The 20,434-nt window shown below is 44.2% G+C and overlaps 1 protein-coding gene across 2 annotated transcripts in view; it reads right to left on the bottom strand.

Annotated features, from left to right (window-relative positions):
- The window catches only part of YAP1 (Yes associated protein 1), a 119,472-nt gene that overhangs the window by 16,216 nt on the left and 82,822 nt on the right, over nt 1-20,434 (bottom strand). For both annotated transcript variants that reach the window (XM_008058695.2, XM_021712673.1), the window contains 2 exons: nt 7,158-7,339; nt 3,940-3,987 (listed from right to left, as the gene is read on the bottom strand). In XM_008058695.2, coding sequence (XP_008056886.1) covers nt 3,940-3,987; nt 7,158-7,339 — 230 coding nt within the window. The remainder of the gene's footprint in view (nt 1-3,939; nt 3,988-7,157; nt 7,340-20,434) is intronic.

Genomic DNA, 20,434 nt, shown 5'->3' with positions numbered 1-20,434 from the left:
CCATGGGTGGTATCACTCATTGTACCAGGGACTGGCTCTGGCGTAACTATGTATATTATTCATTAGCTGCAAAAATACTATCATTTCTAGGTAAAATGAAGCAATTATTTGCTCAGAAACAAAAACAATTCCACATCATATTTCTGACCACTTCAATTGGAACAACACTGGCTGGCGAGTTAAGACATCTGGACACAGCAGTCCGTTGCTCCCTTCTGGGTAGCTTCGAGAATTCTGATGAGGATGCTTGAGGATAAAGGCTGACTTAGGCCTAATAGGAGAAAGGAGCCACCTGAATCTGTAAGGTGGGGGGTAAGCAAGGGCCTCATGGGGGAAAGCTTGTGAGAATAGCCACGAAGCAGCAGCACACCCAGCCAGGGGAAGAACAGCCAGCCTGACCAGAACCCGCGAGGGCGGAGGCACTGACCACAGACCCTGAGCCAGGCTGCAGGGTTCAGTCCGGATCTCACAGGATCAGGGAGGCCCCGACTTCAGAACCACATTTTTTTTTTTTTTTTTGAGTTGGAGTCTCACTCTGTCGCCCAGACTGGAGTGCAGTGGCCACTCCCGGCCACCGCAGCCTCGTCCTGCTGGGCTCCGACGATCCTTCCGCCTCAGCCTTCCGAGTAGCTGGAACTACAGGCACGCGTTACCACGCCCGGCTGATTTTTTTTTGGATTTATTGTAGAGATGAGGTCTCGCCAAGTTGCCCAGGCGGGTCTTGAACCCGCGGGCTCAGGCAATCCACTCACCTCAGCCTCCCAAAGGCGCGAGATTACAGGCCAGAACCATATTCTTAAACACAAGGGAAGGTTAAAACGTTCACACCCAGGGGGACATCTTCCCCTTAAGGCTTCTCTCAAAAGACCCCGAAACTGAGCTGGGAGGCTCTCCTAAGCCCTTGCTCTCCGAAGGTTTTTCCCATTCACAGAAGAGCACCAGTGTGAAAACTGGTGTTACCACTAGAAAACTGAGCACTAAATGCCCACTCTCACAAAGCAACGATGCTGACAGTTTCAAAAAGCTTCTTCTGAGAATAAAAACTGCCTTTGAAACATAAAAATTGTGAACAATCAAAATGAAATTAAAATTTTAAGCTCTGTAATCACAAAATTTCCCCAAATTCTGCAAACACATTGTAATAAATTAAGGCAACTAAAATTTCCTTATTTAATGGAGATACATAAGTGCCTTTGAAGTTCTTTATTTTTAAAAATTTTACATTTTAATATCACTCAAGTCAATCTCTTAGGAGTTTTCACTAATCCCATCCATACTGACATCAGGGTACATGACCACAGAATTCTACAATCAGACACAATTTGTTAATTCTTTCAGAAGTACGTTGAACGACCTTTGAAGTTAGTAATTCATGAACATTTTGGAATTGGGTATGTCTATAGTTCCCACAGCAAATGAGGTCTATTACTATAAAATAATGACAATGACTTCACTGTTGCTTTGTCAACTCAGCTGCACTGATATTTATTAGAATAGTAAAACAGGCTGGGTGCTTTGGGAGGCCAAGGCGAGAGGACTGCTTGAGCCCAGGAGTTCAAGACGAGCCTGGGAAGCACAGTGAAGCCTTGTTTCTACCAAAGAACAACAACAACAACAACAAAAAGCCAGATGTGGTGGTACACACCTACAGCCCCAGCTACTCGGGAGACCGAGTAGAAGGATGGTCTGACTCCAGGCTGCAATGAGCTGTGATTGCGGCACTGCACTCCAGCCTGGGTGACAGAGTGAGACTTTGACCCAAAAAGAAAAGTAAAACAAAACTTTGAACCACCGTGCTTGGCACTCTGGTATTATGCTATGTCTTTCTATGTGCTTTGAAGACCGAGATGGCTTTTGCCGCTTTCTTGAATATCCCAGAAAACACTATATTTAAAGCCATCTTAAGATAAGACTCTTCTCTGTGAAGTCTTTCCCGACATCTACCCTAAGGTCAAATGCTTTCTTGATACAAACAGAGCCTGGGGTTCCTTGTATCTGAGCTACAGCGAATTTAACCCTGTTCTGGAATTTCATACACGTACTGACGATCTTCACAACTGCACCAGGTAAATACACTGACAACAAAACATACACAAGGAATCAATATTTTAACCTTCAGCATAAGCAAAGTGGATTTTAAAAAGCTGGTCTTGGCTGGTCTTGGAGGCTCAGCCTGTAATCCTGCGCTTTGGGAGGCCGAGGTGAGTGAATTGCCTGAGCAGGCGAGTTCAAGACCCGCCTGGACAGCTTGGCGAGACCTCATCTCTACAATAAATCAAAAAATTAGCCAGGCCTGGTAGCGCGCGCCTGTAGTTCCAGCTACTTGGAAGGCTGAGGCGGATCACCAGAGCCCAGCAGGTCAAGGCTGCGGTGGCTGGGCGACTGAGTGAGACTCTAACTCAAACAAACAAAAAGCCGTTCTCTTTCAGGTTTCCTGGCTCCAGCCTAGGCAAATCTAAGCAATCAATTCTGTAATTTTAATACTGTAGAATGTTTATGATTGATAAGCCTTACCTCTTCTAAAGCTTTATTATTTAGAGGAATGCAAGAATTTTTGATCATTTTAATAACAGCAATTATATACTCTTCTACTCAAATATGAACTGAGAAGGCTTTAATTTGTTTCCCACATTTAAGGTTTCAGATCTGAGTAGAGAAAAAAAGAAACAATTTCAATATCCACTTTGGCACAGAGGACTTTTAACTAGAATCCACATTTCCTTTGAGCTAACTTCTGCTCCTACTTCGATTTACCATAACAAAAGCCTTCCTTCGGAACACTTCCAAGAGAAAGCAAAGAAAAACATTTCCACGTTTTGAAGCTCCTACGCCGTGTTGCTCTCCACCTTCAAATGTGTCTGGCGTGAGAACCTCTGCGCTCCACTTTGAAGATGACCTGCTATGAGTTGCCCCTTACTTGATCTTTGGACTGAATGGAGGAATTTACGAGACAGATCAAGAAGAGATTTCCCCTCTCACACAATGAACTGGTCTCTATGAGGGCTGCATCTAACGGATCACCACGGTCCTCCAATGGACAAGTCACTGGTATTCGAAAGGAGTGGCATCCCACCAGCTCCCACCTCCACAGCTGACTCGAATACAACACACTTACTCAGCTCAGTCCGGAACGAGCTGTCGAGAACGGGAGGCACCGCAGGGTTGCTTCTGCCCAAGACAAGGTGCAGTGAGCCTCCAGCTCCTCACCTTTCTAATCGATGGACCTTAAACATGCAGGACACCTGTGGCTTCGAGAATGAGATTCTTGCCACGAGTCAGACAAGCGCCTGTGTCAGAAGGAAAAAACGGCCACAACCTTCCCATCTAAGCAAGATGCCTTCAGAAGCCATGCTCCCTGGGGTTCATCGGGGAGAAATATTGATGAAAGCCATCAAGGAACTCTGGAACACTGTCCAGGCAGGTCCTGCCCTGCCTCTTCTGACAATTTTGATTAGTCTTCCTTTGGAATGTCCGCTAGAGGGGATTTTCTTTCCCCCTCATAATATCATGACTCTGATAAGACTTCCAAAACTAGCCTACCCAAGTAAGTCATCTGTAGGACTCCTGCTATTGTTCAATTTATTAATTCCTGTGAAGCATACCAAATACTATTTTAAGCTATTCAAATAAAAATTAGGTACATTTAGAAGCTGACAGGATGCACAATTGAGACGTAATACATTTCAAATACGGAATAAAACCGAACTCTGTGGACTCAAAATAAATACTAGACATAGACATACTCTGGGAGCACTGGGAGGAACAGACTGGGTGGACTTTCTGGAAACAACAACGTTAACTTAAGTCTCTTGGTAGAAAGATGGTTTAGGTATACCCTGGGCTAATCTTCGTGAGGACAGACCCCCAGAATTTTAAGTTTCTCTCTTTCCTAATATCTTTCTTTTTTTTTCAATGCTAAAACATCAGATAAGAGCCTACCTGACATTTTGGAGAATTTGCTGTGCTGGGATTGATATTCCGCATTGCCTAAGAGTGAAAAATAAGACGGATAAAAATTACTTTAGGCTCCATGGCCTGGCTGCGTAGGCTGACTTATACTGTATCCAGACATATCACCATAGCACAGAATTCCCAAGCTACCCAAGAAGCGGCAGACTGAAGGAGACAGGCGCCAACAGAGGTACCCAAAGCACAATGGAAGCCTCAGGAGTTCTTAACAGCCCTGGGGACAGGACAGCAAGATGCTGGGTGTCGGGACCAAAACCTGATATTGGTCAGGTACGTTCTCTGCTTCTGAGTATTAAATAAAGCAGATAAAATAGATTTGAAGTTTCAGTGATAAGAGAAACTGTCAACGGAAGAAGTTTGCAAGAAGTCAAAAGGCTTAAGATATACTGGATTTACATCGATAGCTAAAAAACAAAAACATTTCTAAAAAATAGACTATTAGTATGAGACTAGGGCAGGTTTGTCACTTCAAAATAAGAAAAGACAACACAGTAGGTAGTAAAGAAGGAACAAAGAAGTTACCTTTAAAAGAAGAGAAGCTATTCTGTCTAGGACCCATCACCCGGAGTAAGAATGAGAGTAAGACTTAGAAAAACTCTTCGGAAGGAAGAGTTTTACAAGTAGCAGCATTTTCCCACCAAAAACACTCACACTGATCTACGGCATACAACAAAGTGGTAAATGATCCCATGTCTAAGCTTAAACAATCATATCAAAAACAGCAAGACTTTGGCATTAGCAATTAAATTTTTTCTTATAAAAGCTTTTTGATTTTGATAGTTTCATTCTCATATGAAATGGAGACCTGTATTTACCTAGACCAGTTAGCACTCAGTAATACCAAAAGGGAAAATGACGAATGTAGCTTATATAAAACATACTTTTAAATTGTCTTATTTCTACTGATAGCCACGTAATAATATTCTTGATGGTGACACCTTGTTTTAACAATAGTAACTGAAAAACACTCTTCCTTTATAGTAACTCACTAGGAAGTCAGTTAGGGGTAAAAAACTGTCAGCAGGTGCCTCTGACAACCCTTCTTTATGGCAGACAAAGAAGCATGTCTTCTAAGACCTCTTGGTAGGGGCAGGGGGAAACCTTCCCTCTGCCGCCTAAAACTTTCACTGAAAATAAACTGATAATCAACAGACTGATAGGGAAAAAGGCATACAAATGTACTTGGCCTGCGTAAGCACAGGGGTATTGCAGGAGAATGACTCCTACACGCCCCAGGTCACAGGGGGACATGTGGTCTTCTGGAAGCTGGTAAGCGACTTTTAGGGGACACGAATGGGTCCAACTCGTAGACAATGGTTAGTCAATCATTCTCTTTGAAATTTGAATGGGATCTGAGAACAGACAACAGTTTGGGCCAAGTTCCCCTGGGCACTCTAGGTGTGATGTTGAATTTCCTGTCTCTTCCTCTCAGATGTGTTTCGATCTTCTCTGGCTAATACAAACAGGAGGGGATGGAAGGGCAACTGTGCTCCTTCCTGGTAGGTCCAGATAAAGGAACTCGGAGCACTGCCGCACCCTGTGCTCTGGGACCTTGGGCCTGCTTCTTTAGTTGAGCTTGTCCAAGCACCGTCTTCTGGAGTGTTGCGTTCTGAACTCCGGCAGTGCCTGACATCCCATACTGGAACATCCTTTCTTCCTCGATCACAGCTTTGATGCCAACCCCATGAGAATTCTAGACAGCCCAGTTTAAAGGTGAGTCTGTCTAGGATTCCATGGCTTAATTTAGCTCCTCGGGTGCAAGCTCCTTAAATCCCAGATTAGAGTTCAGAGAGAGTACTGAGTTCGTGTATTTTCACTGACATTCAAGAGACACTTAAAAATACAACCACTTAAAAAACCAGATCTTTACATACATCCACCCTGGTAACAGAAATGTAGAGTATGCTGACTTTTACATGTCTGCACTTAATATGCTATGATTTAGGTAGGAAGAAAATAGTACAGATCCAAGTATTTTATGTTTGTTAACAGAACGTCTCTGGGAAAATAACAAAAGACAAAACCTAAGAAACTCACCATTTATTTATACCCCGAGGAGAGAACTAGGGAAACAGGGAAAAGAAGACTTTGTTTCAAATGTACTTGAACCTCTTGACCCTGTATCACTATTGCGCTGTTTCTAATATCTATTAAAAAATGTCGCATGTAGAATTAAAATGTCAGCCGGGCTTGGTGGCTCAGCCTGTAATCCCGCGCCTTTGGGAGGCTGAGGTGAGTGGATTGCCTGAGCCCGCGGGTTTGAGACCCGCCTGGGCAGCGAGACCTCATCTCTACAATAAATCAAAAAATCAGCCAGGCATGGTAGCGCATGCCTATAATTCTGGCTACTTGGAAGGCTGAGGCGGAAGGATCGCCGGAGCCCAGCAGGTCGAGGCTGCGGTGGCTGGGAGCGGCTACTGCACTTCACTCTGGGCGACAGAGTGAGACTCCAACTCAAAAAAAAAAAAAAAAAAAAAGAATTAAAATGTCTACATTGCTTAACAAAAGATCACATCCCCGATAGCCGAACTTGTTCTAACTACTCTGACTTAAAGTAAAAATTAATTTCGAGATGAAGAATGATCTACTCTTTGGGAACACAAAATCCACCAGGATTTCCTGAAACACTTCTGATGAAATGGCCAGAAGGGGCTTCCCATCCTCCACTGCTGGGTCCCAGAATGGAACAATATCCCAAAGTAGCTTGTCGGAAGGCACACTGGCATCTTCTCAACCTGGAGATAACCTTTATGATGTTTTCAGTGAAAATTCTCAGATTCGATAACATTGCCATGTGTCTGTCATTAGAGAAACATCTTTTGGGATATCCCCTCCCACAAATAAGCGCAAGATGCTTCTCCCCAAGGGATGTCCCAAGGTGACATCACTTTCCCCCTGGGCGACATCAGTAACACAGAAATCTACAGTGGCATGTACACTAGAGGATGCGCCCTGCTTCCCCTGACTTCTCAGTTGTGTGACCATGGCCAGGTTCACAGGGTCCACCCGTGTGATCAAAAGCCTGTCAAGAAACTGAGGACACAGCTGGCCTGGGTGTCCCTGTATCATTCTAGCCTGATGAGACAGCCCTCCTCGGTCACAAACACGTGCTAGAATGAAATGTGCCCACCCTCCCCAGGAAAATGAACCCCGAGAATTGGAAGGCTGGTCTCTACCTGGGGCCTCACCTGCCGCAGCAGCTCTTGCTGTTTCAGTCTCAGCCTCTCCTTCTCCATCTGCAGCTGCTGGAGCCTCATCTGCTGCTGCTGGTTGGAGCCGCTGCCCCCCAGGACACCTCCCTGTGGGCTCTGGGGGGCCAGGGGTGGCGGCTGTTTCACGGGCGCGCTCTGACTCAGTCTCTGGCTCATGGCTGAAATTTAAAAAAAGAAAAAAAAATCTGTCCTGAGAAACTCGTTAAGGAAGAGAAAACAACGACTTTGTTATTCAACAGCAACCGGGGACACTCAACACAGTGCCGGGTGGGAGGAACATAGGACACAACTGCCATCGTCAGTATCACAGTGGCCGTGTGAGCATGGTCGGCACCCTGATTCAAGCCAGACACAAGGCAGTCACAGGAGGAAAGAAACAAGAGGCAGCGCTTACATGCAATGAGACGAAACGGGCTGAGATGCATTTAGTGAAAAGCAGAACGCAGAAGGGAAAGCGTAAAGACGGGGAGCGGGGATATATATATTGTCTATCCAGAAGCTGTGAATGGAAGAGCAGTTGAAAAGCCACGAACAACACTGCAGGCTCTGGAGAGGGGAAGCTGGGTGACCAGAAGGCTTTGCTGGAGAGACTTGTTGATCACTTCTGAAGTTTGAACGACGCAAATATATTACTGCTGGCAAAAGATAAACTTAAAATTCATCCCCAAAAGCAACTGGGACAAAGCATTCTGATTAGAAAAACCCATCAACATCACCAAACCTTAGTATATGCCTGTATATGGAGACATGTGTGTATGCAGGTGTACACATGCCCCTAAGAAAGTGATGAGACTACACTGGTCCGACCCGTGCACATAGAATGTTGAGTCCACAAGTCACCGGGCACAACTGTCCTCCCACCAGACAGCCCAAGTAAGCAAAAACATTTTTTTTAGTTGTCTCTGACACACCATTTGGCGACTAGAATGAACTGGATTTTTACACTAGTGAATTTCTGTCCCTGACATAAACAGGGATCAAACTGTGGCCTCACCTCAGCACGCAGATGGAAGTTTTAAGTAACTGTACACTACGGAACACTACACAGTCATAAAAAAGAGCGAGATTATATCCTCCACAGCAATAGGGACGCAGCCGGCGACCAAGATTCGAAATGAATTACCCACGAAATGAAAATCTGTTCTCACGCATAAGTGGGACCTAAACCCTGGGCACACACGAGCATAACGATGGGAACAGACAGTGGGCACTGCTAAAGCAGGGAGGGAACAAGGGACCCCAAACCACCCTGTTACCATGCTCACCACAGGGAGGGGGCAGAGGTGGACCCACCAGAAGCCCAGACCTAGAAACACACATGCACCATCCCTATGTACTCATTCCTCACATGTACCCCATGACTCTAAAATTAAAAAAAAAAAGAAAAAAAGCTTTATTTGAAAATGTTAGTAAGAAAGAGTATACCTGTTCAGACACATAATGCAACTTGTTAAGTTGAAATCTTGGGTCACTGTTTAATACACACTGACTAAAGAAAACTCCAGACCCAAATGGCTCCACAGCCAAGAGAGAAGTAACACCCATCTTATAAACTTCTTTCATAGCACGACAAAGAAGGAATATTTTCCAACACTTAGGAGGCCAGCAGAACCGTGATGCCTTACAAGGATACTAAGGGAAAACCACAGACCAATCCCTCACATAAACCTTGCTGCAAAACTCCGGAGCCACACACACTGACAGTTCCTGCACCCTGTTGGCCTCCCAGCCACACAGCAAGCTCCGTGTGGTGACGTTTCATGGGCTCCCATCATAAAACAGCAGCTGCTTGGTCAACCCCACCTCTTCTCAGAGCCTTAAGCCAAACCCCAAGGTGCTCCCAGAGTCCATCACACTCACTGAGAACCTTCTCCTCTCAGGAATGCCTGGGAACCCTGTACTACTGACATTGCTCACCTGATTGTGACTTTTGCGTTTACAAGGCATAAGCTCCTCACAGAGGGTCACATGGGTCTTCAGTGCCTCGCCTGGTGCCTCACACAAAGCACATGCTGAAAAACCACCAAGTCATTTCTGCGTACGCCGAGAATTGACTCAGTGAGGCAGAACATTAACGACTTAAGATATCAGACAATACAGAAATCCTACTAATTTCCCTTCCATTTGCCAATTCCCCTTTCCCTCATGTTGCCCAGGCTGGCCTGAAATTCCTGGGCTCAAGTGATCTTCTCGCCTCAGCCTCCCAGAGTGCTGGGATTATAGGAATGAGCCTCTACAATCTCACTTTCTGTATTTCACCTTCCAACTTTTGAGTTGAACTTATTTCCTTTACAATCTTTTGGGGAAGACTTAACTCAAATTTACCTTTATAAGTTCTGCTTTACCGGCATGCCATATGTTTTGAAATAGTACCCCCCATGAATCCATGACTGTTACAAATATTTATAATTTCTATTGTGATTAACATTTATCCCATGAACTACTTAGGAATGTGTTTTCATGCTGCCAAACATGCATTTTGAATTTTTAAACTAATTTTACATAAACACACAAAACATAGATAATGAATCCCTGCATACTCACTACTCATCACCTTCCTGTTGACCAGCACGTGGTCTGTCTTGTTCTACCTCCAGCCTCATCTACTTTTTTCTTTCAATTATTTCCAAGCAAACATTATAGCATTTCACCCATAAATAATTTCGATGTGCATTTTTAAAAGACAGGCGCTCCTAGTCAGGCGTGGTGGTGTGCGCCAGTAATACCAGCTACTCAGGAGGCTGAGGCAGGAGATCAAGACTCAGTAAGCTGTGATTGTGCCACAGCCCTCTAGCCTGAGAGGGTGAGACCCTGACTCAAAAACAAACAAACAAACAAAAACAACAAAAAAACTTAATTACAATACCATGAGTATATTATCAAATTTCACCAATTCCTTTATGGTCTCAAAAGTTCATACTAGTTGGACTCGGTGGCTCAGCCTGTCATCCCGCGCTCTGGGAGGCTGAGGTGAGTGGATTGCCTGAGCCCGTGGGTTCGAGACCCGCCTGGGCAACTTGGCAAGACCTCATCTCTACAATAAATCAAAAAATCAGCCGGGCGTGGTAGCGCATGCCTGTAATTCTGGTTACTCAGAAGGCTGAGGCGGAAGGATCGCCGGAGCCCAGCGGGTCGAGGCTGCAGTGGCCGGGAGCGGCCCCTGCACTCATCTGGGCGACAGAGTGAGACTTCAACTCCAACTTCAAAAAAAAAAAGTTCATACTGTTATCAAAGACTTTTTTTTCTTTTTACGACTGGTTTGTTCAAAACAGAATCCAAACACGGTCTACACATTGCATTTCTTAATCTACATCTTTAATAACATGGTTCTGCAGTTTCCGGATGGACAGGAGTGGGAATACCTACCGACTTTTTAGAAATGCAAATTCAAGGGCCCTGGCCAGGGTTACTGAATGAAAAACCTTGGAGACACCAGGCAATGTGTGTTTGACAAGCCCATCCACCAATTTATTTTCGCTCTGCCACTTATTTGTTGAATAAACTGTGTCATGAGCCCTGCAAAATTTTTTGTACCCCAAATTTGGCCAACTGCCTCCCCATGGTACCATTCAGCATGCTTTTCCACCTCTTGATTTGCTGCAAGCAAGTTGGACACAAAGGCCTGGTTACATTTTGTGGCAATAATTATAATTTCTATTGTGATTAACATTTATCACATGAATTTCCCATTCAAATTTAGGATTCACGGTTTTTACTTCGCTTCTTTGATCTTACAACAATTATTTGAACAGGTAAGGTGCAGAATAAATTTTATCTGAATCCTTAGTATATTATAGGTTGTCTAAAATAAAACAGGAAAAGACCGATAACCCTACAGAAAAAGATAGTTAACTAAGTTCACATAAAAATGTGACTTCATAATTTTTTTAAAAAGCCTTTATTGACTGCCTTTGGGAGGATGCCATGGAACCAATGCATTATCCTGAAAATATACACACAGAGGGGATGGATCAGACATTTACTGTGGACTATTTTACGCCTTTGAGGGAAAATTGGTTCTAACATTAATACGTATCATCCTCCATCATATACAACTACATACAAATAACATTATAATGATCAACAGAATGATTAAAGTTTCAGATTTCTCTGTCATTTTTTTGTCCTTCAGATGTTTCATTAGGTTTATACAGTGAAACCACTGTGGCCTAAAGTCACCTGAAATAATTCCTCCAGGACAGGCCATCACCAGACCATGCAGCCTCACTTGTGACGTTCCACTTCTGCGTCTTAGAGACTTGCTTTATGCACCACTCCCCTCCTCCCACCTCAGACAGTTTTTAAAAATCAGTTCGGGGTTTACTCTATTTTTTTTGTTTTTTGAGTTGGAGTCTCACTCTGTCGCCCAGACTGGAGTGCAGTGGCCGCTCCTGGTCACCGCAGCCTCGACCTGCTGGGCTCTGGCAATCCTTCCACCTCAGCCTTCCAAGTAGCTGGAACTACAGCTGCGCGCTACCACGCCCGGCTAATTTTTTGATTTTTATCGTAGAGATGAGGTCTCGCCAAGTTGCCCAGGTGGGTCTTGAACCCGCGGACTCAGGCAATCCACTCACCTCAGCCTCCCAAAGGCGTGGGATTATAGGCTGAGCCACTGAGCCCGGCTAGTTTATTCTATTTTTAAAAATCGAAGCAAACACTTATACAACCCCTTCACCATACTCTCAATACGCCCCTCGTTTTTTTCCTACTTAATAATATAAACTTAAATCACTCAAAAGCAGCAAATAGATACCCCCCTCCCATTTTCTTTTTGAAAGAGCTGGTTAACATTCAATCCAGCCAACATGAGATCTTCACTATGGGTGAAGTGTGCTGCAGAGAACACTCACACATCATTCTGTGTTTCTGCTGCCGTTATCTCTGGGTAAAACCCTGGATGGGAATGGCCTGGGTGGAGGCTCAAAGCAAGTTTTGCTGGAATTGCCACACTCGTGCCCCAGGGATGGTACTTCTGCCCCACCAGTAATGTACAGGAGTGTCCTTTTTCCCTCAAATTTTTGTTATTTGTCAATCTGAAAGATGAGAAATAGTATTTCAGTATAAATTTTATTTTTGCTACATCTTAAGAAAGTTGGTGCAATTTTCATATCTAAAATTTTATACTATGTGAACTGAGTCATATCTTTTTCTATAGGGTACTGGTCTCTGCCTGTTTTCTTTTAGACAACCTATGATGCACTAAGCATAAGAAATCTTTGTGATATAAGTTACACTTTTCCCATCTGCCATCTTTTTACTTTGCTTCTTTGTTTTCCATAAGAGCTTATTCTGTAAGTAGTCAAAATGATCAATCACTATTGAAATTTGAGCTAGGTTTTCCTCATTTCCAGGTGACAGAGAAATTCACCCACTTTTAATCTGAAAACTGCATAATTTTGCTTTACTTATTTGGCAACTAAATCCAGCCCATTGGAGCTTATCCTGGCACAGCACGAATGCACCTAATGTTCTCGTTTTTCATGACTAGTCTTTTCATGATTAGTATTTTACAGGTGAGTGCACAGGAAAAAAGCCAGCCATTTTTTGAGAGCTAAGATTTGCCTGGTACCAGCAACCTCATTTAACAAAATTGCTTTTATCTACAGCCAGCAACCTGTATGCACAACTGACAGGTACCGTGGTATACTACAAAAACGGCCTTTAGAGTCAAACGAATCTGGACTAGAGCTGGGCACACGCATTCAGTAACTCATTCTCAACTCCTTCCACTTGGCCAGAGATACTCACATGTCCCTCTTGGGGCTGTTATGAGGACTGAGTATTCTCCCAAAAACCCGCGAGGGCGGATGCTCCCTAAATGTCAGCTTCCTCTCTCCTCCAGAACAGTTCTTCCTAATCCTTGCAGTTATGACTCCTATGGACACTCAGCTCGTGCTCTCATGAGCCCATCCGCCCTCGAGTGCCCATGCCTCTCTCCTCCAAAACACACCCCCCCTTATCATGCCATTCCCTTTCCCTAAGTCTCCCCACGGTTCACCGTGATGTGTGTTCATCTCTCCCATCAGACCTAAATGGAAGAAGACATGAGAGGTAAAAATGGAGCTAAAGGGAGTCTGTCTTTTTTCTTTTTCGGTGACGCATGCCCTGGCATTTCAGTAGAACACTTAACATATTTCCACATGCAGATGTTTGCTACCTTATGCTAGGTCAGGTTCGACAGTAAGAGAATGCTAGATATGAATTGTGGGACTAATCGGAGCTCCACCATATACGATAAACACTGAGGTCTAAAGCAAACAACTATTGGGAAAAACGTTTTCAGTTCCAAGCAATTAAAAAAACTCAAACTGCTAGAAAATAGCCTGTTAGCAAGTTGAAGAGGGTTGGAATTACAGAACATGGCTAATCTCAGCATAGATGCTAGAGCTATACACGGTTAAATATTTCATCTCTTAAACAGGGTGGTCCAAACTTTACCTACATGATGGCCACTTGTATACCTAACCCTGAACTGTACCCCACATCTTTAAAAAACAAAACAAAGAACCAGTAGATAAAGTGTTTGCGCTTTCTACACTACATTTTTTATTAATATAAAATTTAATAAGTTATTTACAAATGTACATTCTCCATGAAAACAAATTAGACAGGAACAAAACTATATGAAAATAAAAAGGCGACTGTCCTTTGTTTCTCACCAGTCTCCCAGAATGAGATACCGAGAGCTGTTGCTGGTGGCAAACGGAATTGGCTGATCCAGTCTTTTTCGAATCTAAGGTTATCTGACTATTCGAACCCACACAACGGGAAAAAACACTGGGGCTATCAAAAGATGCAGGAAGAACCAGGCCCCGGAATTCAGCAAAATCTTGCAGAGAAAGTGACAGGCAGAGTCTGTGACTGGCAAGCAGTTGGGCTGTGTTTGCCTAAATGTTGTTACCTATGGATACAAGCAGTGCTACAAGGTTTCCATATAAAGAGCTCCCTTAAATGACCAATTCAAACAGCCTTGTTTATCTACTGACGCTGGGATTTATTCCTCTCCAGAAGCATCCAGCTCTTTACCTTGAGTGTCTCTGGCATTTCAACAAAGCACAGAGGCGTGCACCCACATGGGGTGCAGGGACCTCACAAGCAGGGGAGAAACAAAACAGGCTTTGTTTCCTGGGAGGGGGCAGGGCGGCCAGGGAAGAAAAGAACAGCATCACCAGCTTCTGCCCTGGTGACCCACCCTCGGAATCTCAGGGTTTCCAGTCTTAATACCATTTCTAAAAGCCGAGGAGAGGAAACAAAACAAAACAATACAAAAACAACAACAACAACTTCCTAACATCAGAACTTTAAAAACTGTAATTTGCTTTATTTAAAATTTCAGAGCCTGTGCTTCTTGGACTATGAAACAGAAATAGTTTCAAGTTTTGCTTAACAAATCAGTCCTGACAGCTTTATGGTAGAAAAGCAAAGACTCAGCAATTACTGAAAAATAAGAGACTGCATATTCTCAGAGGAAAAAAAAAGGGGGGGTCATCGCCATACGTTTCTTCCCAAGTTTCATTCTAAACATGTGAATTCCCAAACTTTAGACAATTTTTAGGTCTACATAATTTATAAGCTCAAAACTCTGGACAGTTATTAAGTACAACAGATCTGTTAGTCACAAACTTTGGGAAAACAAATTCAATTCTAGTAACCTTATTAAGTATCCATTTAAAATTAGAAGCCATTGTTAAGCTATAAAAACGTTAGATCTCTATCAAACGTCTCAAACAAAAGCACTTTTTTACTTTATCTAATATTTTATCAAATCTCAGCATGGTTGTCTTAATTTGTTCACAACATTTGGAAACAAAATTTAGGTATCCCCCCTACCTACAAGTGTACTCAAGATTAGAAAATAGACTTGTTAAAAGAAATTAATGTTTTTCTAAAACAAACTAACAAGCCATCTGTGGGTTTTTTTTTGTTTTTTTGTCGATGTGCAAAGCACCTCTCCCAACTAAGCTATGTACCCAAATGACCACGCGAGGTCTAGGAATGGTAGTTCACACACCATAAAACCCACGCTTGTACCATATACAGCGCAGTACTTTTTACACATTCACAGACCCTGCAGCCATCACCTCGGTCTAAGCTCAGGACATTCTCATCCCTTCAAAGGGAAACGCTCCCATCCGTGGGCAGTCACTCCCGACTATCCGTCCTCCAACTCCTCATCTGTTTTCTGTTTCTATGGGTTTGCCTATTCTGGACACGCCACACAAATGGAACCAAACACCACACAGGCCTTTGTGACCGCCCTCCTTCATGTTCCTGTGCCCAGGATCCATCCATGCTGTGGTGTGGATTAGCACTGCACTCCTTTCCATTGCCAAATAATATTCCGCGATGTGAATATGAACAGACTACACTGTGTCAGTCCAGTCATCAGTTGATGGACATCTGTGTTATTTTCTCCTTTTGGCTGTTATGAGTACGCTGCCACGAACACGCATGTACAGGTTTTGTGTGGACATGTGTGCTTAGTTCCTGAGCATGCATGCTGAGGAGTGGACTGCCAGGTCCCGTGGGAATACTCTGGTTAACTGATTCTCCAGCAGAGCTGCGCCTTCCTTCCATCTCAACAGGGATGCATGGGGCTCTGGTCTCTCCACATTCTGGTCGACACTTGCTGTCCTTTTGTTTCAGCCACTCTAACAGGAGATAGGTGACAGCTCATCGCGGTTCTGTCTTGCATTTCCCTAATGACCCCGGGACAGCCCGCCTGCTCTGAGAACCTTCTCAGGCCTTGTCACAGGCAAGGGACCCTTGCCCTCCCATACTGCCCCTCCCTTCCCTCCTTCCCTTCTTCCCCAAGCACCAACTCCAGCTCCCTGCCCCCCAAATCCGGGTAAAGTATTCACATCGACAACTGTTCAAAACTGCTGACGACAAACATCCGCCCTCAGGTCAACCCCATTCCTTCCTCCTGGAACCATTTAGCACCTGGCATTAAGTTCACTATAATGGCGTTTTTCAAACAGTAAAACTGTGGACAGAGTTTTAGAAAAAAGTAACCCAGCAGAACAATTTCTCCTTGTCACCTCACCACGCAGGGTGGGACAGGCCCCGGGTGGTCAATGAAGTGAGGCAGGCTGGGGAGAGAGTGTCCCAGCCAGCACTCAGCTGGCCCTGTCCCCAGCACAACCCCGTTCCTCCTCCGACTAGGAAAATGAAGTTTACGTCTCACTGGGGAAGAGAGTTTAGAAAATGACATGATCGCTCTGAGGAGAAGGGGAGGCCCATGTTAAAACCTACCTGCCACCTTGAATTCATGCTGATAAGTGGGTGAGTTCATTAATAACAGCGCAATTCCTAATTTAATATAATTTATAGTACCATTCATGCTGTTTACTGGGGGAACCCATAAGTTAGAAGAGATGTGTCCCTGATAGGAACAAAATCTGTTCCTTTTATTTTTTATTTTTGAGTCGGAGTCTCACTCCGTCGCCCAGACTGGAGTGCAGTGGCCGCACCCGGCCACTGCAGCCTCGACCTGCTGGGCTCTGGCGATCCTCCCACCCAGCCTTCCAAGTAGCTGGAACTACAGGCATGCACTACCATGCTCAGATAATTTTGGTTTATTGTAGAGACGAGGTCTTGCCAAGTTGCCACGGTGGGTCTCGAACCTGCGGGCTCAGGCAATCCACTTTGCCTCAGCCCCTCAAAATGCTGGGATTACAGGCTGAGCCACTGAGTCTGGCTAAATTGGTCCTTTTACACAGTCTGAAGTTTGACTGGCTTCTTCTGACCCTTCGACATCACTCCTGGAGAAAGCCTTCCTTGATCACCCAAGTCAGTGATTCTTTTCCTTTGTTGAACTGAACACATTTTGCAACGGTTGACTTACTAGCTTAGCAGCTGGTCCCTCCTCCGCCCTGTGGCTAGCACAGTGCTGGGCACAGAACTGGCACTCAAGCATTTGCTGGATACATAAAAGCACCCTGGAATAGTTTCCCTCCTAGTTAGCAGGGGGCTGTTTGCTACGCCCAGGAGACCCTCCAAGGGACAGTCAGTCCAGGCCTTCCGAACCGGCCTCAACCAATGGCAGGAGCAGAACAAAACAACACAAAGCACAGAGCGCCCCCCCTCCAGGTCATTCTGAGCCACTTTGACAGAAGCTGGGCGTTTCCCTCAGAAATTCAATCCTCCCCCTTTTTTGTTTCTTGTATCTGAACCTCCAGGTTGACACAGAAAAGTGGCAGGCAGCACTAAACAGCTCCTCTTCCCTAGGGCTGTTAACACAGAGTCAACGCAGATGTGACTTAAAACAGTTTTCTTTTAAAAATAGCCAGGCGAGGTGGCTCATGCCTATAATCCCAGCACTTTAGGAGGCTGACGTGAGAGGACTGCCTGAGCCCACGGGTTCCAGACCAGCCTGGGCAACTTGCTGAGACCTCATCTCTACAATAAATAAAAAAATTAGCTGGGCATGGTGGCGCACACCTGTAGTTCCGGCTACTTGGAAGGCTGAGACAGAAGGAGCGCCTGAGCCCAGCAGGTCGAGGCCGCAGTGGCCGGGAGTGGCCACTGTTCTTCAGCCTGGGTGACAGAGCAAGACTCTAACTCATCAACAAAAAAAAAGTAAGGTTTTCTTGTATTTGATGTTAGGGACTTTACTAACACAAACAAGTCATTAGTTTACACTATCATTCAGTGACTCTGGTGGTCTTTTAAGTTTTAAAAATCCTGTATGAATCATGTACCCATCCTGTAAACAAAGACAAAAATATGACTTCAGTCTATAAGTAAGCACTTTGGGAGGTGGAGGCGAGAGGATTGCTTGAGCCCAGAAATTTGAGACCAGCCTGGACAATTTGGTGAGACCTATCTCTACAATAAATAAAAAAAATTAGCTGGGTGTGGTGGTGAGTGCCTGCAGTTCCAGATCCTTGGAAGGCTGAGGCGGAAGGATCGCCTGAGCCTAGTAGTGGCCGTGAGCATGCCACTGCAGTCCAGCCTGGGTGACAGGGTGAAACTCCAACTTAAAAACAAAACAACAACAAAAAACAACTATTTGCATCACTGAACTATTTCTTGACCAAGTAGAGATTAATTACCATCAGTTTAATCTCATTAACATCTGTCTGCTCACCCTTGGTGAGTAGTAGAAAGATTGCTTACCATAGCGATAATCCATTTTGGCTTTATCTTACTGAAATGCTTTCCACCTGGCTGAAAGAAAATTATTTTTAAATAAAAAATTAAACATTTAAAAGATAAACAGCAAACTTTAAAAAATACACAGAACAACCTGGGCTCGGTGGCTCAGCCTGTAATCCCGCGCCTTTGGGAGGCTGAGGTGAGTGGACTGCCTGAGCCCGCAGGTTCGAGACCCGCCTGGGCAGCGAGACCTCATCTCGACAATAAATCAAAAAATCAGCCGGGCGTGGTAGCGCATGCCTGTAGCTCCGACTACTTGGAAGGCTGAGGCGGAAGGATCGCCGGAGCCCAGCAGGTTGAGGCTGCGGTGGCCGGGAGCAGCCACTGCACTCCAGTCTGGGCAACAGAGTGAGACTCCAACTCAAAAAAAACAAACAAACCAAACAACAACAACAAAAAATACACAGAACGAAAGATGTTTACTTTTAAAAAATATCCTACTGAATTTCACATAAATTTCAAAAATGAGTAAAACTACAGAGCTCAAGGACTAAAAAAAGTTGATACTTGTTCTACAATTTTATATACTCAACTATTCATTTTAGCAAATGCTTGTTTTTTAAGTAAAAAAATATAAGGGCAACAATTAGTAACATTCTCTAATAATGTGTCTTAAGTTAGGTTTTACTAAGCATACAGCCTTGGAACTAGGTTTTAAATGTGCTTACACAGTCTTTTTATCATGGCCACTTCATGTTTCCAAATTTCAGAAACAAAGCATATCAACAAAGCACCAGTAATGAAACTTCTATCTGCTTCCCTGAGTTTGAGTTTGGACAAAGCTTAACTCTTCTTCCCAGCACTTCCAACCCCCATCAGATTTGTTTGCCTGGACACACTTTCCAGGTGATAAGGCTTATCTTTAGATTAAAGGTTGAAAGATCGTCCTGTCTCCTCTTCAAAAGTAATGCCCGACTGAGACCAGAGGACCAAAAGTTAAACTTAAATGGTGCAATAAATAGTTCAAAAGTAACCCTGAAACCTCAATGCAAGAGGGGGTGGGGTGGGGTGGGGTGGAGAGAAAGGCTACAACCCTAGCAGGGTTCTAAACAATTACTGGAGAATTCAAAAATCAAGCATATTGTATCCAGTTAAAGAGTGAAAGACTTCATAAGAGCAACCCGTCTAATCCAGTCCCACTTTACAGATGAGTCAAATTAAAGTGAAGAGAAGCTAGGTATCTTTCTGAACCAGCTGGTTACACTGTGATACCAGAAGAACTTGTATCTCTTGATTCCCAACTGAGTAGGTAATTTTTTCTCAATCCCAAATTAATTCAGCTGATGAAGTACACTGTGTAACAACCATGTGGAAAAGGATGCTAGCCGCTACTATAGATTGGAAAAATGGATTTTTGGGGAGCACAGAAAGTGCCGAGTCCAAGGAATGCCACGGTTATTTTTCCCACTGGATAACGTCCATACTGAACACCACAAAATATCCCATTTAAAGAAGCACTAGTAAAACGAGACATTCAGGGGAGGTGACTGAACTGGTAAAGAACAGAGAACATTTTACACGTGAAAAACTGGAGAAACCACAGAAGAGAACACTGCTGGGGTTGAAGCTGAATTCAACGACGTCAAGGGAAGTGAATTTCTGGGTAATCAAGAGACTCAAGCTTTCTGGGCATTAATCCTTACGTAGAATGGACTACCTTATAATGCAGTAAGCCAGTCAAGGGAATGGTCAGAACTAAGACTGGAAGACAATCTCTTAAGAATAGGCTAGAGGTGAGGCATGAATAGGGTAAATAACTCAGCTGGGTGGCTTCAAAGTCTGTTCCTGCAGATGGTCTTACAATTCTCTTCTATGATTGGAAACTCATTACCTGCCAGGTGGTGACTCACGCCTGTAATCCCGGCACTTTGGGAGGCTGAGGTGGAAGAACTGCTTGAGTCCCAGGGCTTAAGACCAGCCTGGGCAACAGTGTGAGATCTCATCTCCATTAAAAATAAAAATAAGCCGGGCTTGGCGGCTCAGCCTGTAATCCCGCGCCTTTGGGAGGCTGAGGTGAACGGATTGCCTGAGCCTGTGGGTTCAAGACCCGCCTGGGCAGCGAGACCTCATCTCTACAATAAATCAAAAAAATC

This window comes from Carlito syrichta, unplaced genomic scaffold (genome assembly GCF_000164805.1).
Source record: "Carlito syrichta isolate Samal-C Ts95f unplaced genomic scaffold, Tarsius_syrichta-2.0.1 Scaffold303596, whole genome shotgun sequence".
NCBI classification, from domain to species: Eukaryota; Metazoa; Chordata; class Mammalia; order Primates; family Tarsiidae; genus Carlito; species Carlito syrichta.
This window is presented reverse-complemented; position numbering and strand designations above follow the sequence as displayed.